The 21290-nt window shown below is 42.3% G+C and overlaps 1 protein-coding gene across 1 annotated transcript in view; it reads right to left on the bottom strand.

The window, feature by feature from the left end:
• The window catches only part of capn1 (calpain 1), a 46051-nt gene that overhangs the window by 6233 nt on the left and 18528 nt on the right, over window positions 1-21290 (bottom strand). Inside the window, exons 3-17 of the mRNA XM_072458463.1 lie at window positions 21082-21200; window positions 12564-12697; window positions 10532-10700; window positions 9647-9730; window positions 9163-9248; window positions 7110-7184; window positions 6407-6567; window positions 4854-5014; window positions 4741-4752; window positions 2990-3201; window positions 2014-2053; window positions 1871-1936; window positions 1731-1788; window positions 1589-1653; window positions 199-267 (exon numbers count right to left, since the gene is read on the bottom strand). Coding sequence (XP_072314564.1) covers window positions 199-267; window positions 1589-1653; window positions 1731-1788; window positions 1871-1936; window positions 2014-2053; window positions 2990-3201; window positions 4741-4752; window positions 4854-5014; window positions 6407-6567; window positions 7110-7184; window positions 9163-9248; window positions 9647-9730; window positions 10532-10700; window positions 12564-12697; window positions 21082-21200 — 1511 coding nt within the window. The remainder of the gene's footprint in view (window positions 1-198; window positions 268-1588; window positions 1654-1730; window positions 1789-1870; window positions 1937-2013; window positions 2054-2989; window positions 3202-4740; window positions 4753-4853; window positions 5015-6406; window positions 6568-7109; window positions 7185-9162; window positions 9249-9646; window positions 9731-10531; window positions 10701-12563; window positions 12698-21081; window positions 21201-21290) is intronic.

Here is a 21290-nt window from a genome sequence, read left to right as displayed (position 1 = left end):
AAATTGCCTAATGATTGTCACTTTATGATCAAATGTTTCTCCAAAATGACATGCAATACCTTAAGGGAACATTGTTAATACTTATTCTAACGATAGGTAAATAATTGTATAGTAAAGTAGAGTAAAATCATAACATTTCTCTACACATAAAGTCATAAATATAAATGTATTTATACAAAAAAAAAATTAAAAACTTACCAAGTATCGTTTAATCTTCTCCCAAAGGACATGGAACTCGGATAGACCTAGTTTTCCACTGCCGTCTTTCTGAATAAGCAGCGAGTTAAAGGAATAATAAAGGAATAAAGCTCTACAGCCACTAACATTAACACAACCTGGTATTAAATTACGCATATTTTTGATGCTACAAAGTACATACGTTGAATTACAAACTGGAAACGCCATTACGAGAGCTGCAGTTTAAAAACATCGTAAAAAAAGCAGATAAAAAACATTAAAATTAAAAAAAAGTTGGTTGTAGAGTAAAGTGGTGCACCTATGTATCGTATTTACCGGACTATAAGTCGCACCTTTTTTCATAGTTTTGGCCAGGGTGCGACTTTCACTTATATTTCTACTTATATTTATACTCCGGAGCGACTTATTTGTGATATTATTTGTTATTTTCACACTTGCAACCGCATTTCATACTCCAGTGCAAAATATATGTTTTTTTCTTCTCTATTATGCATTTTTTGGCTGGTGCGACTTATAGTCCAGAAAATACGGTAACTTTATTATCCATCTTTTCGAAGGTCCGACACTTGGCCAACCGCCATAAAACAACAACAACAACAACAACAACAACTAGCTTACGTCACGAGTCAAGTAACAGGTCAGGTCTGTGGAGAGGCGACATGAAAAACTCACTTTACAAACATAATATCTCGATCATTTGATTGAGTAACAATATTCAGACAATGTTTTTTCAATCCAACAGAAATGCTGATCAAAAAATGTCTTTAAATGTATTAGTTGAGGTTTAATTTTCAGACAAATGTAAAATGTCACGGTACACACTTAAATTTTAAAATTTTCAAAGCAACATCTAAATCTAAATATGGTGCCCAACTTCATTTTCAAGGTCATTTTATTTAGTTTCATTAATCATACACGATAGATACATTTACCGTATTTTCTGGACTATAAGTCGCACTGGAGTATAAGTCGCACCAGCCAAAAAATGCATAATAGAGAAGAAAAAACATATATAAGTTGCACTGGAGTATGAAATGCGGTTGCAAGTGTGAGAATAACAAATAATATCACATATAAGTCGCTCCGGAGTATAAGTATATAAGTATAAACATAAGTATAAGTCGCACTCCAAAACTATGAAAAAAGGTGCGACTTGTTGTCCGGAAAATACGGTAGTAGTTTAATCCTCTTTAATAGTTCATTTTACGGTCCATATATGCACATTTCTGATGAACTTTCAAAATAACTTCTGGAAATTTCAAAATAATAAATAAAGTGATTCATTATGTCAGTATGGCCCACGCAGCTCAAAACAGCTCCAGTACTCGAATATTCATGCTGATATATAATTATGTTTTTCCCTCCAAATACAAGCCAAAAGAAAGGATACGTCCATAAGGTTGATCATACTGCGACAAGACTCTCTGGTGAAGCCGTCCGTTTTCAAGTCTTTGTCTGCGCAAAACGTTTAATTAATTAATAACGACATACTAATGCAAAAGGGCTGTCAAAAATATGCTAATTTGACTCACGTTTGCCGATGATTCTGTTAAGAATGGTCTGCAGTTCAGAAACACTGATCTCCAGGTCCTGTCGAAAGCGATCACGATTACAGACACTTTGGGACATTTTAGACTTAACGCAGGTTTAGTAAAATCCTAAAATATCTCACCGGTCCAGCCAACTGCCTGAACAAGCTTTTGAAACCGGCATCAATCTGGCTTTCGTCGAGAAAATTCTGTAACATGAAGACAAAAGCGTCAAAAGCAGGTCACACGATATGTATTTCCTCTGACGGATGGTTTGGACTCTTACGTCTGCGGGGATTTCAGCTGCTATTTCATCGTCCATTTCCCTGGAGGAAAAGACGGGGAGACATTTACACGCAGAAAGGAAAACACGGGATATATGTAGTTTATCGTTAAAAATGCAATATGTCCTCAGCTAATCTTACTACTTTTATTTCACCCATGACATAAAGAGTAACGCTGTTCAAAGTAGTAAAGCTAGAGCGGTCTAAATGCAGGGATTTCTTTACTTTACTCTTCACTCTGGTGAGAAAAGTGCAGATATAAAAACTCTGGTATTTTGAATTTAAAGATCTGTCTCTCTTTAATGAAAAATTGAGCTTTTCTGTGCAACTTTGGGTCTTGAATGTGAAACCAGTTGGTTACAGGGCGAAACAAACATTTTTCAAACTCACTTACAACCACCAAATCTCCTTTGTATGGATCAATATATTGTTTCCTGTTTGTGTTGTACATTTTCCAATTCTAATGGTTTGATGTCCATTTTTTTGTTCAGTGACCTTCAGAAAAGCACTGCTCAAACCTTTGATATCAAGCACCAACTAGTTAAATATTTGACTTTCCGAGTCTCACCAGGGCTAAACCAACACTATACTAAGACTGAGCTGAAACCAGGTTAGAATAGAACTAAAAACTGTGTATAAACCAGATCTAAACAGGAGAAAGAGGAACAGGGGTAGAAGAAGGGCAGAACTAAACTAAAGATAAAAAACAAAACTTGAGAAAAGGCAAAAGGGTCAAAACTTAATTTAATAATAATATAAATTGTATAAACCAGATAGAAATATGCTTAAGACTGAGATTCTAATGAAATGTGGGTTAGTAAAAAAAAAATGTAATTTAAGAATTGTAACTACAATTATTATTATTTTTTTAAATAAAATTTAAATAAAATAAATAAAATAAATAAAATAAATAAAATAAATAAAATAAATAAAATAAATAAAATAAATAAAATAAAATAAATACGCTGCTTCACTCACTCGGTGTCGGCGGGTTTCTCGGAGAAGACGCGGATCACAAAGTCGCCCTCCTTGTGCGGCTCGAAGGTGGAGGGGACGATGATGTACTCTCCGGCCGGCAGCTTCAGCCTGGAGCTCACCTCTCTCAGGTTTATGAAGAGCTCGGAGCGTGCGCTGGAGGCATGGGTCAGGAAGAAGTCGCGCTTCAAGTGCACCCCCGACTTACCCGCAAACTGCCACACAAAAAAACAGTGTTAAATCACGTTTTTACAATAAACTATTTTAAAGTTTACTCAAAGCTGCATTTTGGTTGATTCCTGCATGTGTGATCCTGTATTGTCCTGCAAATACGGCTCAAGTGCTCAGAAAAGTCCTGTTTTCACCTACCCCCTATCCCCGCCCACATTCCTGTACTTAATTGCGATTGTTTGAAAAGTGTAGACTCCAAGTGACACGTTCTACAATGTCACTGAGCCACTTTTCAAAAATGAAAAACATGTCAATGACAATCTGCTGCTCGTTACACTGAAATGAAGAGGCGGAGCTTATCAGTTTCAAACAGGAAGTCATTGGACCTGATTCTATTCCTAAGCTGTTTTAGCTCAATGTTGCGGTTTACTATAAATAAACTGTATAATGTTGATTTGCTTATGCTATAGCTCAATACTAAACAGCTAAAAAAGAACATATTTTTTAAATGTGTAAAAATAGCTTGAGTTTGTGCTGCCCGGTGGTCAACTCTAACATTTGCTGCATGTCCTCCCTTCACTCTCACCCCCCAGTTCACAATTACCTCTCCTGTCTAATAAATCCTACAAGCAACAACATCTTTAAAAAACAAATAGCTTGAATTTGAATTGATTTTGATTTGCCTCAGTTTTTACTAGATTTAAGTACATTTGAGATATCTTTTCTCATGTTCAGTTGATTATTGCTGTGCACAGAATGTTACAGAGTATGGCTTTACACATATCTAATTTTTTATAGAATTACAGGTCATGCTCACAGGAGGAATACATGTTTTTTTAAGCTATTTGAGGAACAACAAAACCCATTATGAATGAAATGCCAGATAGATGCGAGTCTGAGTCATAAACATTGGGTCGCTTTGGTATTTTTGAAAAGTAACAGTGTAAATGGAAATGACCTCCAGGCGAATGTCACATCTCATATTTTTTACACTATGTTGTGGTTTGCGATGAACAAAATGGAAGACCTAATTAAAAAAATATATATATTAAAGTATTTTTTTAAAGGCGCACTGTATAACTTTTCTAGTACAGAGTCTGCCACCTGCTTATCCAAGGTACGGCAATGATATATGTCCAAGTTACAGGTCAGATCTGTGGCGAGGCAATCTCTTTTAAACTATGAATGCAGCTCAAAACAAACAAACAACAAAACATTACACCTTTCTGTGGAACATTCTAGAGCAGGGGTGAGCAATTATTTTCCTCCGAGGGTCATATTCGAATCCAGGCATGTAATGGAGGGCCGGCCCGCCATCATAGAAAAAAAAATCTAAAAAAAAAAATCTATAAAATTAAATATCAAATCACTTTTCGGTCAAATACAGGCTATTATTTAATTAATTAATTAAGTTTGCCTAACCCTGTTCTAGACAAAACAATAGCATCGCCATGGAGACGAGCAGGTGGGAAACATCACACGACGACGCAAATTCTTTCACAGCTTTTCTTTCATCCCTTCATTCATGTCAAAAGAAGAAAAAAATGAATACTTTTCCGATTAATCTTTAAAGAATTCAGTACCTCTTGTGGAATCTGCAAAAGACCCAAAATGAAACAGATTGTCAGACACTACAATAGAACAATAAGATGACTGAAATGCACATAAATGTATATATATATATATAGGTTAATACCTCGTAGACTGCAAAGCCGATGGTCTCCATGTCCTGGCCCTCCCTCCGCTTCTTCCTGCGGTCCTTCTGCATCAGAGCGGCCACGAAGCTGCACTCGGAGCCCCCGGGCGTGTCCGGGTGCTGCAGCTGGATCTTAAACTGAGGGTTCAGCCAAAACGTCGCTGCGAACAACGGGAACGAGCGGAAGAAAATGAACGAACGAACGATCAATACAATATGTTCAAATTGAATGAGTAGAAATGAAAGTTTTGTGATTTGAATGCACTTTTTTTCCTGATGATAATAATAATCATAATTACAATAAGATAAGATAGCCTTTATTTGTCCACACATGGGGAAATTTCAGTGTTGCAACGCAAATAGATACAGAAGTAAAAGAATAGATAACTTATAGGAAGCCTAAAAAAAAACACTCTTAATAGAAAAAACTAATAAACAAAACTCTTAAAAACAAAACCTCCTATATTTTGAATAATAAACAAATCTTTCTATCATATAATGAACAGTAAGTCGATATACACCATTTGTAAAACCCTTGTGTATAGAAAATATACTATATAATATTTTGAAATCGTTGTTCTGTTAAAAATTTGAATATCATGTTTACAATTTTATTTCTGGTTCTAAAAATATATACATGGCGATTAGTTTGTTATTACATATCGATTTTTCTCCGTTCTATCATCAGTTTAGTCCCGGTCACTCTGCGCCTAAGGTCACGATGACGGCTTTATCTTTGACAAAGGTCATTGTTTTATGACTCAGCGTTTAAATGGGAGCCACCGGTTCACATTCCTGAGTCGAGTCAATGAGAACTCTCTTCTCTCTCTGCTCATCTCTGACATTTAAAACACTCACAAAGAAATTTCACTGAAGAGGAATCACCCCGGGCCAAACCAGGACTAAACTGGGACTAAGTAAAAGTCAAATCAGAACTAAACTGGGACTAAGTAAAAGCCAAACCAGGACTAAACTGGGACTAAGTAAAAGTCAAATCAGGACTAAACTGGGACAAAGGAAAAGCCAAATCAGGACTAAACTGGGACTAAGTAAAAGCCAAATCAGGACTAAACTGGGACAAAGGAAAAGCCAAATCAGGACTAAACTGGGACTAAGTAAAAGCCAAATCAGGACTAAACTGGGACTAAGTAAAAGCCAAACCAGGACTAAACTGGGAATAAGTAAAAGCCAAATCAGAACTAAACTGGGACTAAGTAAAAGCCAAATCAGGACTAAACTAGGACTAAGTAAAAGCCAAATCAGGACTAACCTGGGACTAAGTAAAAGCCAAATCAGGACTAACCTGGGACTAAGTAAAAGCCAAATCAGGACTAAACTGGGACTAAGTAAAAGCCAAATCAGGACTAAACTGGGACTAAGTAAAAGCCAAATCAGGACTAAACTGGGACTAAGTAAAAGCCAAATCAGGACTAAACTGGGAATAAGTAAAAGCCAAATCAGAACTAAACTGGGACTAAGTAAAAGTCAAATCAAGACTAAACTGGGACTAAGTAAAAGTCTTTGGTCCTCTGTACTTTCTCGCAGGTCCATACCGGGGAAGTTCCTGCAGCCCCCGGCCGTGCTGCCTCTCCTCCACTCGCCCTGGAACAAGTGGGAGCTCCACTTTTTGAGCTGGCTGTTCTGAAGAGCGTCTGCCGTCAGGTTACAGATCTCCAGACGACTGAACTCGCGCAAAAAGTCAGTGAAAGACATCCTGAAACAAACGGAACATGAATTAGAACATGGTAAACGCGGTATGAGGAAGAGCATAGTTATACGTCTGACTAGGTTAATTTGGTCTTCACAATTGAACAAGTTTAAGATTCTGAAATACAAGAATCTTAAAGTCTTATTGTTGTTTTTGAATATCAGCTTGTGCGTGTTACTGATACGATCCATTTTCATCCAGGAGAGGTCTTTTTGAGTTTTAATTATACTATACCAGAATATTATACCTTTAGTCTCGTAATGTTCGCATTTTATGGTTAATTATGAAGAAAAAATCTGGAATAACTTACAAAAAAGTACCATAGTTGTCAAAAGTATCAATATCACATAATAATTGATACTAACAAATAGTATTAAAACCAGATTCTCATTTGAAGTATCAATACTGAGAAAAAACTGTGGTCTGTATCAAGCCGTTTCCATGGTATCGAAAGAGAGTTTAAATCATTCGTCTCACATTGTTGAGGCCAAATATTTAACATTAAATACATTTGTGACACTAAATACTGCGCGTCATTTTGAACTCACCAGAATTCTCCGTCTTCGTTTTTGTTTTGTAGCCGACTTCTGGCAGATGAGTCCACACTGTCCCACTCTCTGGAACTAAACACAGACACATTTATGCCTTTTATGTTCAATTTAAGTCATTAAGTCATATTTGTATCCATTATTTGGGTTAATACAGGTACTCGATTATCAGCTGCGTCGCTAGACCTGATCTGGACTTACACAAAACTAAACCAAGACTAAACCAGGGCTAAACAAGATCAAACTAGGACTAAGAAAGAACTAAATCAGAACTAAACCAAGACTAAACAGAGAGGACTAAGCTGGAATCAAACCGGGACATGTGTGACTGCACCCTAAACTAAACCAGGGCTAAAACAAGGACTAAACCAGCACTAAACCAGGACTAAGGACGACTTGAACCAGGACTAAACCAGGACTAAACTAGGTCCAATACTAAACCAGGACTAAGGCAGACTTAAACCAGGACTAAACCAGGACTAAATAAACTAGGTCCTGCACTAAACCAGGACAAAGGCAGAATTAAACAAGGACTGACTTTGGTCAAGCGCTAAATCAAGATAGAATTAAACCAGGACTAAACCAGGACTAAACCCGGTAAACTAGGTCCAACACTAAACCAGGCCTTAAACCAGAGCCCGTACAGTCATCAGCAGTATTGTCTGGTTGTATATTTGAGGTTTTAAGACCAAAGTGTGAACGTCTCAGAGGCGATGACATCATCACGCTTACATAACCCGCTCTGATCCAAACCAGCCCCGAACTCTCAAACCAGACACACGTTTCCTGCCTCCCGCTGTCTCCCGCTGTCTCCCGCTGCCTCCCGCTGCCTCCCGCTGCCTCCCGCTGCCTCCCGCTGCCTCCCGCTGCCTCCCGCTGCCTCTCGCTGTCTCTCGCTGTCTCTCGCTGTCTCCCGCTGCCTCCCGCTGCCTCCCGCTGCCTCCCGCTGCCTCCCGCTGCCTCCCGCTGCCTCCCGCTGCCTCCCGCTGCCTCCCCCTGCCTCCCGCTGCCTCCCGCTGCCTCCCCCTGCCTCCCCCTGCCTCCCGCTGCCTCCCCCTGCCTCCCGCTGCCTCCCGCTGCCTCCCCCTGCCTCCCGCTGCCTCCCGCTGCCTCCCGCTGCCTCCCGCTGCCTCCCGCTGCCTCCCGCTGCCTCTCGCTGTCTCCCGCTGCCTCTCGCTGTCTCCCGCTGCCTCCCGCTGCCTCCCGCTGCCTCCCCCTGCCTCCCGCTGCCTCCCGCTGCCTCCCCCTGCCTCCCCCTGCCTCCCGCTGCCTCCCGCTGCCTCCCCCTGCCTCCCGCTGCCTCCCGCTGCCTCCCCCTGCCTCCCGCTGCCTCCCGCTGCCTCCCGCTGCCTCCCGCTGCCTCCCGCTGCCTCCCGCTGCCTCCCCCTGCCTCCCGCTGCCTCCCGCTGCCTCCCGCTGCCTCCCCCTGCCTCCCGCTGCCTCCCGCTGCCTCCCGCTGCCTCCCCCTGCCTCCCGCTGCCTCCCGCTGCCTCCCCCTGCCTCCCGCTGCCTCCCGCTGCCTCCCGCTGCCTCCCCCTGCCTCCCGCTGCCTCCCGCTGCCTCCCCCTGCCTCCCGCTGCCTCCCGCTGCCTCCCGCTGCCTCCCGCTGCCTCCCGCTGCCTCCCGCTGCCTCCCGCTGCCTCCCGCTGCCTCCCCCTGCCTCCCGCTGCCTCCCGCTGCCTCCCGCTGCCTCCCCCTGCCTCCCGCTGCCTCCCGCTGCCTCCCCCTGCCTCCCGCTGCCTCCCGCTGCCTCCCGCTGCCTCCCGCTGCCTCCCGCTGCCTCCCCCTGCCTCCCGCTGTCTCCCGCTGCCTCCCGCTGCCTCCCGCTGCCTCCCCCTGCCTCCCGCTGCCTCCCGTTGCCTCCCGCTGCCTCCCGCTGCCTCCCGCTGCCTCCCGCTGCCTCCCCCTGCCTCCCGCTGCCTCCCGCTGCCTCCCCCTGCCTCCCGCTGCCTCCCGCTGCCTCCCGCTGCCTCCCCCTGCCTCCCGCTGCCTCCCGCTGCCTCCAGTCGCACACACGAGGAGAGAGGCCTTTTATGAAGCAGTTTGTACTCACTTGTCGCTCCAGGCTCCGGTCCACTCCACTTCTCCCCAGGGGTTCCTGACCCGCACCAGTTTAGCCAAGCTTCCTCTGTACGTCACCTAAAGATGCACAGAACACATCACAGCTTAAGTGACATCCGCTACTGTTGGACATTAGACATTAGATTCACTTTGATTACGGTCATTTTGCTCCACGGAAACCGACGTAAAGCCTAATCTAGACCATCTCATTTATGTCATGAACCGTGTGATTTCTGTCTTTTTTTTGTGATTTTAATGCACTTTTTTCCTGTTGCGTGAAGCACTTTGTGTACAAATTGTGCTCTACAAATAAACGTGCCTACTCTATGTGTGAAAAACTAATATAAAAGAGCAATATCTCACTTGTAACACACCTATCTAAGACTCATATAAGAGTATCATGGTGAAAATACAATACAATTTCAGGGACACGTTGTCATTTTTGTCATCGTTCTTGTTTGAAGTGTGGGCCTTACCCCGTCCACGCCGGTCACAGAGTAGGCGTGGCCCTTCACCAGTTTCTTGAAGGTGACGGCCTCCTGGTCCCGGGTGTTGGTAATCTGAAACCAGAGTCGGTATTTTAGCTCTGTCGTACGTTCACGCGGCTAAAACACATCTGAAGGCGATAAAAGTCCAGGATCCAAATGCAAAATCGTTTTAAGTATGTTATTACTGGTGTTACGTGAGATTCTGTTCACATTCGGTTTCATTCTGTTTCATTTGGAGCACTTTTTATTCCTTTTGCACCACTTCTAACTTAAGAACTGGTTTAACCCAACTTTGTCCAGATATAGCCATGATTTTAGCCCCGTTTAAGCCCAGAATTATCTTGTTTTTGCCTTTTAGAATAACAAATTAGTTCTTTGTCAGTTCTCATCTTATTCTTATCTCTTGATTTAGTAAAGATGTTCAGCATAGTGTTAAATAATATCGACTGCAGCACTTGGATAATCAATCATTTCCCGAGGTGGTATTTAGTATGAAGAAGCTTGTGTAAGAAGTATTCAAAAGTATGGGTTTGTCTGAGAGAAGTACACACTAAACATCCTCTCTTTTCAGCGTAACTCTTTTCACGGTGGACTCGGTCACAGCGTGCTGCTGCTAATCTCTGTATTTACACATTTATTCACAGTAAAGTGCGTTACTAAAGTGCGTTACTAAAGTGCGTTACTAAAGTGCGTTACTAAAGTGCGTTGGGTGTGTTACTTAAGTGTGTTATGGTGCGTTACTTAAGTGCGTTACTTAAGTGTGTTGTGGTGTGTTACTTAAGTGTGTTGCGGTGCGTCACTAAAGCGCGTTGCCGTGCTTTACTAAAGCGCGTTGCCGTGCGTTACTTAAGTGCGTTGCCGTGCGTTACTGACGTCGATGGAGCAGCCGAGCAGGGAGCCTCTCTCCACGGCGCGGCTGATGATGCTGTAGAGGTCAGAGGGCGGCTTGCTCAGCTCGTACATCTCTGTGACTCCTCCAGTGAAGTCCTCGAAACCCTCTGAAGTGCTTCCTCCTGACAGGGCCTCGTAGCAGCCGTTCAACCTGCAACAGGAAGGGAATACGGAAATGTGGACGCTGCATTTGGCTCTAAAGCATCAAACTGGCATTTTCTGTCATAATTTCATAACGTAAATACATCCAGGAACCTGAATTACAATGAAATATTTGTGTAATTCGGAACCGATCCAACAACTCTTAACTCTTAACAGTAACAGTAAAATGCTTAATTTTCTCTCATTCAAATGGTCTAATAGATCATAATCAATAATGATAATAATAATTGTTCCTTCTTTATGAAATCAAACTTTCTGAATAATATAGTTAATAATACACTTATAAATTATGCACATTATAAGATAGATAAAATCGGTTTAGGTTCCTGGTGAACAGATGGAACATAAGCAACTTATTTGTTGTATTCTGCATAATCATGATTTTAACCAAATAATCTTGACATGCTTAATTGGGATTAAGATCATAAATGATTCAGTTGTTTTTTTTTTGGTTTGATGAGACAAATACAGCTTACAAAATATGTCACAAGATACAACTGTATAATGAAGAAGATATGAAATTATTGCCTGCGTCATTAGAATTATAACTATCCAGAGTCAGTCATAGAAAACTTGAATCCACCAATCTGAATATGTAAACAGTATCGTACTCGGACTATATTTATGATGTTTGCAGAAGTACACCGAGTACAGCCTCTGAAGTCTGCACAGCTGTAGCCCGAGCTCAGACGCACATGTAAACGTCACCTTTAGCTCCTTAAAGCCACTCCTGAGTCTCCACGCTTAGCAAACATTTCCAAGAACAATGCGTCACTTTGACAGCTCTTCGAATACAGCTGAGACATAAGTTATTCGTGGAAATCAAGTAGCAAGTTTTCAAGTGATGCAAAAGACACAAAACCTGTTTAACCTGTTTGATATAATAATAACATATTTCCTACAAACGTTCCAAAGCAATGTTGTGTCTGAAATCATCTTTTTTTTGGCAAATTTTGAAAAGCCCATCATCATTAATTATATTCCAAACATTTAACTTTGCTCATTGTTTACATCAGTTACGGTAATGCGCTGAACACAATGGGGCTGGGCATCTGGCTGCGTCTTTGGAACTAAAACGTATTAATCATGTCATGTAAGAACTATTCCAAATTAGATATATAATAAACAAAGAGTAAGTAGTAAAGAAAGTACTGTGTGGAAGAGCCTCTTGTTCTCGCTTTGTAACAGATGATTGACGTGACGACGGAGACATCATGAGGCGATATGGTTGACTGTAAGTTCAGGCAAATGCCTCCATTAGAAACTTTACGTGTTCCCCTGATGTGACTGACTGTACAGGGCTCCTCTGAGGACGATCTGTGGACCTTCAGCTCACACTTCTAATCACTCTTTAAAAGCTTCTGCTGCTCTCATCATAGTGTCAGCTGTTCATGGACCCTCGCACTCCCACCTCTGCGTCACCGCTAAGACATTTGACAGACAAACTCGAGCAGTGCCTGAAGGTGTCTGAAAATGACAATGACCCTGACCAACCCTCGAACGTCTCATGACTTCTGCTCTGAGAAAACACTGGGGCGAGAGACTCTATAATCATCCACAGTCGTACGGACAGATCTGAATGTTTTGTTCTGTCATCTTTTAACGATGGATCACCTTCGTGTGTCGTGACAGCCTGACTTTCTTGGTAAAACAGGTTTGTGGAGTAGCGCGCAGAGCAGTCACGTTTCAAGTGTTCAAATGAAGCTTCACGTGTATTCTTTAGGCAGCTGGATGGCCCAAATGTTGATTTTTTTTTTTGCCCCTGGATGTACCATGTTACGCCGATTTTCTTGCCATTTATACGACTATTTACCATTCGAATTGACCGAATACACACACACACGAGGCTCACTTTGCATAGGCCTTCTCCAGCAGAGCGCTCCAGAACTCGGTGCCTTCGGCCGAGTGCACGAACAGCAGCTTCTTGTCTTTGACGGGGAGACGGTCGTCGATCACCACGTCCACCCACTCGCCGAACTGCCAGAACTGCAACAAGAAACGGCACAAGCAACGGAGTCCGTGAGCCACATCCATTTAGAGGAAATATTCAAATGTACAGACACAAAAAAACACAAACACATAATATAAATGCCAGATGTATAGGAACACTTTATAATACTATACGTAACTACTAACTCATAATAAAGCATGAACAAAGACTTAATTAATATTGAAGAAACAGTTTAAAAACCCCTAATTCTAAACATAACCCCCTGATTGAGTTGTTGCTAAGCCTGAATCTTTCTCAATCAACTATTCTTTATTAAGAGTTATCAAGTCTTGAACGGATTAAGGCGTAATTATTATAAAGTGGTGACAAAAATAGGTCCACACGTTCAAAACATCTATCCTTATTCTGAGCGAACAAAACCAGTACAATCAGGAAAACTAATGTGGCAAAAGGGACAAAAATGGAATATAAATAGTTTTAAAGTCTTTTTCAATGGACTTTTTCTTCAAATAAAACTGTTACTTTAAAAATACACGATTATCTGACACTTTTGATAATCAGGTTTCGATCAAATTATCAGGTTATTCCCAAAAAATAGAAAAACAATACATTTTTAGACAACAGTATTTCATTTTCAACACAACGCAATGGAAGTTTCTCTAGTATTATTATGTGAGCTTATGATAAAGAGCAAGATCATTCTAAAAAACATTTTAAAAAGGTTCATTTTTGTTAATTTTTCAGTACCAATACTTCAAACGCGTATCTAGTAGTTTCAATATTAGTTTTAGCATTGACTGATTGATTCGCGTCTGCCCACCTCTTTATCACACACACCTTGATTAAAAGTATTGTAATATTGCATTATCAAGTAAACACACAGCACAAGTCAACAATCTTATACTTGCATCACCCAATAATAGCTTTTCCATTGACCGTATCCTTCAAATTAACGATAATACATGAGAATTTATGTGCAGAAATCAAATATAATTGCTAGTTGGTGCATCATTTGCTCGTGATACATCTTTGCAATGGGGAAACGTCCATCCAAAGTGAATAATGGCAATACACAGAGCAGCAGCGTCGCCCATGATAAGAACTGTGTGTCATCCAAGTCCTTATATCAGCTTTACAGCCTATTAAACTAATGAATGCAAATAAGGTTAAAGCGGATCCAGTGGAAACAGCTGCAGGCACTTCTCACCCTTGACCACCAGAGGGCGTGTGAGGCCAGGAAAACAAATGCACAAATACATAAAAACATGCAGCATTTACAGCTCTAAATGAATATTCTAAGTGCAATTGTACAGGTTTGCAACTAGTTAAGGGTCAAATCAGTCAAACACATTTCTTGCATGCATTCTGGGTAATTGATGCACTGTTTTGAGCACATTTTAGCATAAATAACTGCATAAAAACAACATAAAATGGCTTAAAAGACGAGGCATCTCCTTTAACTAACATATCATGTCCTTATTTCTGACGCATTCTGTGACTTCTGATGCAAAGTCCGCCGACTAAATGTTCCGCAGTAACATTAACCATCAGACGAGCGCGTTACAGGTCAGCTCTGTGGAGAGGCGAACGCACTCACATCAAGAATATATGTTTTTCATGGTATTTTTTAAACAGTAAAAAACATGTGGGAAAGGAATAAACGCGAGGCGGATGAATTTAAGGTCGCACCAACTTTCCAGGCAAAACAACAACAACATCACCGTGGAGACAAGAAAGTTACATAATAAAGATCTGCAGATGGTCATGTCGGAGGGGGAAAGACGTGCCAAGAAAACAAACCAAAAAAAATGCAGATTTTCTTGGAGTCGGACCACGATTTTGATTTCGGATTCACGTATACTTAGTAGTAACTTTGTACTGCCGTAAAGAGGTAATTAAATAGGTAATTGAAGTACTCTGCTGCTTCTGGAAGTACAAGCGCTCTGCAGTAGAATGTGTGGATGGAGAGCAGTGTCTTTGTCGCCATCGCTCAGCCTCAAGACACAACGGATTCAATAATTTTCACTTGAACGCAGCTCCACGCTCCAGCAGAGGACAGACCCGAGTGTCATTTATTGTGTTTTTCACCGTGTACTGTCCATATGTCGTTTTGCATTTTATGAGCGTTCAGTTGGCCAAGACAAACGGCTCATGGTCATTTGGCGTGTGCAGATCAGAAAGTGATCGACCGCTACTGAAACTTCCAAAAACGTATACAGACTTTTCTAATGGAAGCTTTTGACAGCCAACATGCAGTCAAGACTGATATATTTAACTGAAAATGATAATGCAAAAGTTTTTAGGTTTATAATTTCACTTCCCGTTTGCAATTGACATACCGGTATATGAAAACGCATTTATTTTGTTGAATTCATGTTTAGAATGTCCAAAAAAGTTGTTTCTTTGTGTAAATTATGCATAAACTTTGACTGGAATGAGTGTCCCTGGTGTGATGTCACTTCCTGTCATTTTCAACAGACTTTTCTCCACAAATACCTACTCAATTGATGTAAAACTATCACTCATATGTTTAAATACAGGTATAAATACGCCAGAGAAAGTCAACATTATAAAATCGTATAAACCCATTTGCAGTTTAAGTATTTGCAGACTAAGTTAGAGACTGGTTGTTATGTTGCTATATGTTGTTTGTGTGATATGTATTTGGAAGTTGCGTCATGGGCTGAATAAATAAACGATCATTAGGGATTACACGTTCAGCTTCCCGTCACGTATTGCCCGCCCTAATACCGCAAAATGACATTGTTGTGGCCTGTACGTCGCATTAGACCTGTCAAACCCAGTGACTCATGCGTTTCTCAGCTCCGCCCTGTCTTTACTCGACCCACAATACCTGGAGATTTGACTGTTTTCTCACCACAACACAAACACCGCCTTATCTGCAGCTCACCTGATGTCCCGCCCTTATCGTGAGCTTCAAAAACGTCATCCGACCAGCGCTTGGAGACAGAATATGACGTCTGTGGTACAGCCTAAACCCAACACTCAGCTGTCGTTTCAAAAGCTGGAAACTGTGTTATTTTCTTATTTACTTGTGTGCCAAAGGCTGCTGTTTAATGAATATTTTACACAGTTTTAAGTAACAAAGCGTGAAATTAACAAGACAAACCGCCTCATATGATAGACTGTTGCATTTGTGAAATAATATATACAGCAATCTTAACAAAAGCCACAATCTGCTTAATAAGAGTAAAACATACAAAAAAAGACAAAATGATCTATTAGTAGTTATCTTCTTTTTTCCTTTTTCTTGCCGTCTGTTAACATGCATGAAGGTAAAACGTCAAAATCGTAGAAGTGAAACCCCGGAGCGGTTCTGCGTGTCATTTAGCGCTGCTCAGATCTGTGCCAAGCCGAGCGAGAGCGAGCCAAACGGTGACTAAGGAGAAAAGACGAGGAGAACGGGGGAAGGGAGAAGGAAGGAGGGAGAAGGGAAGAGGGAGGAGGGAGGAGGGAGGAGGGAGAAGGGAGAAGGGAGAAGGGAGGAGGGAGAAGGGAGAAGGGAGGAGGGAGGAGGGAGGAGGGAGGAGGGAGGAGGGAGAAGGGAGAAGGGAGAAGGGAGAAGGGAGGAGGGAGAAGGGAGAAGGGAGAAGGGAGGAGGGAGGAGGGAGGAGGGAGGAGGGAGGAGGGAGGAGGGAGAAGGGAGAAGGGAGAAGGGAGGAGGGAGGAGGGAGGAGGGAGGAGGGAGAAGGGAAAGCCTCTGGCGGTGGAGGGGGAGCGAGGTCATGAATTACCCACAGACATGAAGCACTGCAGCGGGTCAGACGAGTGCAGAGTCAGGAAGCAGCAAAAACAAAACAGACTAGACTCCTTATGTCTGTACTTCTGCTACATCTACTGCCATTACTACTACTACTACTGCCACTACTGCCACTACTACTACTACTGCCACTACTACTACTACAGCCACTACTACTACTACTGCCGCTACTACTGCCACTGCTACTACTACTGCCACTACTACTACTACTACTGTACTACTGCCACCACTACTACTACTACTACTACTACTGCCACTACTACTACTACTACTGCCACTACTACTACTACTACTACTACTACTGCCACTACTGCCACTACTACTACTACTGCCACTACTACTACTACAGCCACTACTACTACTACTACTACTACTACTGTACTACTGCCACCACTACTACTACTACTACTACTACTGCCACTACTACTACTACTACTGCCACTACTACTACTACTACTACTACTACTGCCACTACTGCCACTACTACTACTACTGCCACTACTACTACTACAGCCACTACTACTACTACTGCCGCTACTACTGCCACTGCTACTACTACTGCCACTACTACTACTACTACTGTACTACTGCCACCACTACTACTACTACTACTACTACTGCCACTACTACTACTACTACTGCCACTACTACTACTGCCACTACTACTACTGCCACTACTACTACTGCCACTACTACTACTACTACTGCCACTACTACTACTGCCACTACTACTGCTACTGCCACTACTACTACTACTACTGCCACTACTACTACTACTGCCACTACTACTACTGCCACTACTACTACTACTACTACTGCCACTACTACTACTACTGCCACTACCACTACCACTGCCACTGCCACTGCCACTACCACTGCCACTACCACTACAACTGCTATAATCAGGCTTTGACTACTGTGGAGTCAGGAAACAGCAAATCCTCCAGTCAGGAAGCACCAAATCCATTACAGTCTTTATACCAATAATGTATTTAACTACAACAACAACTACTACTATTAGAACTAACCAATACTGTTACTACTATTCCTCTGCAGCAGGGTCAGACGAGAACAGAGTCTGGAAACAGCAAATCCAATACAGACTAGACTCTACTTCTACTACACATACTGGCTATCGCAGCCATCGCTCCGATAGCCATAGCTCCGATAGCCATAGCTCCGATAGCCATAGCTCCGATAGCCATAGCTCCGATAGCCATAGCTCCGATAGCCATAGCTCCGATAGCCATAGCTCCGATAGCCACAGCTCCGATAGCCACAGCTCCGATAGCCACAGCTCCGATAGCCACAGCTCCGATAGCCACAGCTCCGATAGCCACAGCTGTGATTCAGTGGGATTTGGCCCATTTAGCCGCCTGTTTACTTCTTTGCCTCGACTTGCCTCCGCCTCTGGTTTTCCTCATATTGTTTTAGTGATTCCCAGTTCGTCTCGTGTGCGAATCACATAATCTCCTCAACTGCGCGTGACTCATCCTGAAATGTAATATCCCGTGCAGCCCGGGGATCGTGGACGGGTTTAAGATGCCGTGGGAAGCATGAGAAACGAAGCCTTCTATGGATTCTGACAGCCGGGATTTGTGCAGCGCCACTGGAACGTCAAGTCGTTCCACTTTTGAGCTTTTGAAGTCATCTTTGCAAGTGAATTGTTTAATATTTGATAAGCATGGGTTTTTGATCATTAACACGGTTTGAAGATGCACATTTGAATATTGCGCATGTCTAAAAAATGCAGCTAAAGAACAGATTCAAAGTAAAAAAGGAGCAGAATTGTGTCGTAATCGTCCAAATAAAAGGATTTGATTGAAGTCTTTAACAATAAACGCCGGGCAAATTAGACGGCACATGCATTTTTCTCAATCATACACGTTTTTGGGCAATTTTTCCAAACCAAATAAAGTCACGTTTTAGCATTTATCTCTGTCTGATTGCCACACTATCTTCTGATTGTCGTTATCGTAATACTCCAAAATATTGCTATATCTCAACCTGTCATTTTGTCCAGGCTTAAGGATGACACAAAGAAAACTCTAGCTTGTGGTCCCAAGAGGCTGAAATCGTGCACTACAACAAAACGTTTACAGAACTGGCACTTTTGCACGAGCCCAACAAGCCACACAATTGTATCACATTTAATTAAAAAAAAAACATAATTTAACCAAGCCATTTAGTGAGTGACTAATATTTTTCCAAGCAATGACCCAAAACATGTCCAACTTTATTGCAAAATGCTGGTATTATTCATACCGTATTTTCTGCACTATAAGGCGCACTGTCAATGAATGGTCTATTTTCGATAATTTTTTCATATATAAGACGCACCGGACTATAAGTCGCATTAAGCTAAACAACATATCTACCACACAAAATTGCTTCGAGGTCAGTAAGCACAACCAGAATTAATCCATATATAAAGGCACTGGATTATAAAGCACATTTATTCAAGTGCGCCTTATAGTGCGGAAAAAACGGTAATTGTAAAACAGCAGTTAAATAGTCAAAATAATCATTATAGAAGTACCGTATTTTCCGGACTATAAGTCGAACCGTTTCTTCATAGTTTTGGCCGGGGTGCGAGTTATACTTATATTTATACTTATACTCCGGAGCGACTTATGTGTGATATTAATTATTATTTTCACACTTGCAACCGCATTTCATACTCCAGTGCAACTTATATGTTTTTTTCTTCTCTATTATGCATTTTTTGGCTGATGCAACTCTTATTATTGTACTATGTAATACTGTAACTACACTGCTAAGTACTAACCAACGCCCGCTTCATCTCGTTTTGAACCACTGTGCGGCAGAAGTTTGTAGGATTTTACTGCAGTGCTTGATTAAATCCTATGCGGATATATTCATATTCATCTTCCTCTTCCTTGGAGTTCCTCCCACACATCTTCAGCAGATCGGGGACAACGACTCTTAGGGGTGAAGTTACCACTGCAGGCGGCTTCGTACCATCCTCTTGTTGTGCGCACATTAAACTTCACGTTCACGTCGTTTGGATAAAAAGACAAACAAAAGGGCCGTTAGCTGCAGCGCGAGCCACATCCGCCATCAGCAGATCATCGCATTAAGAATAAGTGTGTCATTCGTTTCCACAGCTTTCCTCAAACGCCATCCATTAAGTTTGATATGTTTTACAAAGCCTAATAACGATCATGTCCCCGTGACGCAACGCAGCACGACATATTTTATTTATGATGTGCTCAATGCTATTTAAAAAGGGGAAATCACATGCGGGAAATGTTCTTTTATGTTTGTGCATTTTTCCCTCATTAAACACGTTAAAAAACTGTACGTTGTTGACGTGTAATTTCAAGAGTGACAAACAGAAATGGCCCTTCATTCACTTCATGTTTGTGGTGATTCGAGTACATGTGACAGGTTCCAGGGCATGTGACAGGTTCCAGCGCATGTGACAGGTTCCAGCGCATGTGACAGGTTCCAGGGCATGTGACAGGTTCCAGGGCATGTGACAGGTTCCAGGGCATGTGACAGGTTCCAGGGCATGTGACAGGTTCCAGGGCATGTGACAGGTTCCAGGGCATGTGACAGGTTCCAGGGCATGTGACGGGTTCCAGGGCATGTGACGGGTTCCAGGGCATGTGACGGGTTCGAGTACATGTGACAGGTTCGAGTGCATGTGACAGGTTCGAGTACATGTGACGGGTTCGAGTGCATGTGACGGGTTCGAGTACATGTGACGGGTTCGAGTGCATGTGACAGGTTCGAGTGCATGTGACAGGTTCGAGTACATGTGACAGGTTCGAGTACATGTGACGGGTTCGAGTACATGTGACGGGTTCGAGTACATGTGACGGGTTCGAGTACATGTGACAGGTTCGAGTACATGTGACAGGTTCGAGTGCATGTGACAGGTTCGAGTACATGTGACAGGTTCGAGAACATGTGACAGGTTCGAGAACATTGAGCCACTATTGAAAGAAAAAGGCTATTGTGGTGTTAAAATAAATACTGTATTTTCCGGACTTTTTTCATAGTTTTGGCCGGGGGTGCGACTTATACTTATACTTATACTTATACTCCGGAGCGACTTATATGTGATATTATTTGTTATTTTCACACTTGCAACCGCATTTCATACTCCAGTGCGACTTATATATGTTTTTTTCTTCTCAATTATGCATTTTTTGGCTGGTGCAACTTATAGTCCAGAAAATACAGTAATTTTTGGAGCGTCCTGAGCAAACGATGAACCACAAAAATCATTGTCACGTCCAGGACAAAACATGGATCACGTTATTTTTGTAATTTGATGATATTTTGATTCCGGTGTGTCTTTTTAACAAAAACAAAGTGTGATGCGACTTAGAAAAAGGTTGAAAAGTTCATGTTCATTATTGGTTGCCGTTTCCGTGACCGGTCGTGTTTTATGAGTAAGATTTAGCCGTAAGCTCCGCCCCCAGAACCTTGGAGGGCAATGGCTTTCTTTCCCTTATTCGTCGGCTCCAGATGAAAGCGTAATGGATTTTGAGTCTATCCCGACTCCAAATCCCGATTATGACGACGCAGTAGGCGGTAGCACGACGTCAGAGACCATCCGTGCTAGACCGCAGCTTGCTTTGAACACAGGAAGTGATGCGCTCTGACCTGGAAGTGGAAGATGCCGGCGTATCCGTTCCTGAAGTCCTGGCCGTGCGGGACGACCCTGTGCAGAAGCTCGTCGTTCAGCGTGAGCGAGGCGATGGCAGCAAGCAGCCAGCAGTCACCTGAGGGCGGAGTACACAAGACAGGTAAGAGTACACAAGACAGGTAAGAGTACACAAGACAGGTAAGAGTACACAAGACAGGTAAGAGTA

This window comes from Eucyclogobius newberryi, unplaced genomic scaffold (genome assembly GCF_026437365.1).
Source record: "Eucyclogobius newberryi isolate DKJ021-1_F unplaced genomic scaffold, fEucNew1.0.hap1 SCAF_22, whole genome shotgun sequence".
Taxonomy (NCBI): Eukaryota; Metazoa; Chordata; class Actinopteri; order Gobiiformes; family Gobiidae; genus Eucyclogobius; species Eucyclogobius newberryi.
This window is presented reverse-complemented; position numbering and strand designations above follow the sequence as displayed.